Source organism: Penaeus monodon, chromosome 11 (assembly GCF_015228065.2).
Source record: "Penaeus monodon isolate SGIC_2016 chromosome 11, NSTDA_Pmon_1, whole genome shotgun sequence".
Classification (NCBI taxonomy): Eukaryota; Metazoa; Arthropoda; class Malacostraca; order Decapoda; family Penaeidae; genus Penaeus; species Penaeus monodon.
The window spans coordinates 25,531,421-25,532,986 of record NC_051396.1 but is presented as its reverse complement, the minus strand read 5'-3'; the positions used below and the strand labels follow the sequence as shown (position 1 = coordinate 25,532,986).

The 1,566-nt window shown below is 38.4% G+C and overlaps 1 protein-coding gene across 1 annotated transcript in view; it reads right to left on the bottom strand.

The window, feature by feature from the left end:
• Positions 1-1,556: 1,556 nt before the first annotated feature.
• LOC119578519 (casein kinase I-like) overlaps positions 1,557-1,566 on the bottom strand; it is a 3,431-nt gene continuing 3,421 nt past the window's right edge. The window contains exon 3 of the mRNA XM_037926089.1: positions 1,557-1,566. This exon is cut by the window's right edge and continues 842 nt beyond it. Within this exon, the coding sequence (XP_037782017.1) occupies positions 1,557-1,566 (10 nt within the window).

Genomic DNA, 1,566 nt, shown 5'->3' with positions numbered 1-1,566 from the left:
TGGGAAGAGGGAGGTTAAAGGGGTAACGAAGGGGAGAAAAATGGGGAGCTTATGGGAGTGGTAAGAGGGGAGAGGATGAAGAGGTGGAGTTGGGAGGATGAGAGGAAGCGCAGGAAGAGGAGAGAAGGGTCGTTAAACTAGTGGAGACGGAGAAACGGAAAGTGGTGATGCAAATGAAAGGCGAGGAAGAGATGAGAAAGAAGAAGATGTCAGATCACGGGCGGAGGGATGGCCGTCAACGGGGGGGGGGGGGGACGAGGTCGAGTGACGTGGGCTGCGGCAGTGGGCGTAAGGAGAGGGAAAGTCGGGGCGATTATATATGACTCATTATAATTATTACTATTATTATTGTTATTATCATTGTAACGGATATTTCCATTATCATTATCATCACTGTTAGTATTATTATTATTATTATTATTATCATTATTATTATTATTATTGATAGTATTATGACTGATATCATTACCATTATTATGATTATCATTATTACTCTTAGTGTTATTAATGTTAATGTCATCATCATTATCATTGTTATTATTATTATCATTAGTAATGGATTTTTTCCCTTTTCATTTTTCTTCATATCCACACCAATAAACAGGAAAGAAATTAAATAATGAATGATAGCCCTTGATACTGGGAATAATTACAAGAAGAAAATTAATGAAATAATTACAGATGCAAAATAATTTTCTTTCAATTAATGATAATTCTGTCTCTCTCTCTCTCTCTCTCTCTCTCTCTCTCTCTCTCTCTCTCTCTCTCTCTCTCGTTGTCTACGGCTATAACTATTCAAACATCAGTAATTTTCTCAGTGATAGAGAAAATCGATGTCCTGTATTAGCTTTAGTCCTGTTATGCAATTATGTGTGTTTAACAGTTTTTTTTTCTATTGTCACTTTTCTTATCATCATATTCAAATATAATTACTTTCGCTGTAATCTTCGTTATTAGCTTTGTGTTTATTTTCATATGCATTATGGCTCATGTAACGAGAACGAGTGAGGAAGGGAAAGAGAGAGGGAGGGATGGAAGAGAGAGAGAGAGAGAGAGAGAGAGAGAGAGAGAGAGAGAGAGAGAGAGAGAGAGAGAGAGAGAGAGAGAGAGAGAGAGACAGACAGACAGACAGACAGACAGACACACACACAGACACACACACACACACACACACAACACACACACACACACACACACACACATACGTTGTTACAGCGGCCATGGACTTGTACGGATTGGAGAGGGACGAGATGTAGAAAGCAGAGGGCGCGAGGAAGACGAGGACGCACACAGGAGGCCGACGTCGACACACACACACACTCACACACACACACACACACACACACACACGCGCGCGCGCCCGCGCGGTCGTGTTTTATATCAGATGTATATATATGTTGATTTTTATTTTATTTTATTTTTTTACTTTTTTTTTTTTTTTTTTACTTTTTCTTCTTTTTTTCCTTTTTCTTTTCTTTTTTTTCTTTTTTTATATTTTGTTATTATTGTTTTTCTAGCTGAGCGAATGAATTTCAGTCCTGAAGTGTCATTTCTCTTCAGTTCCCT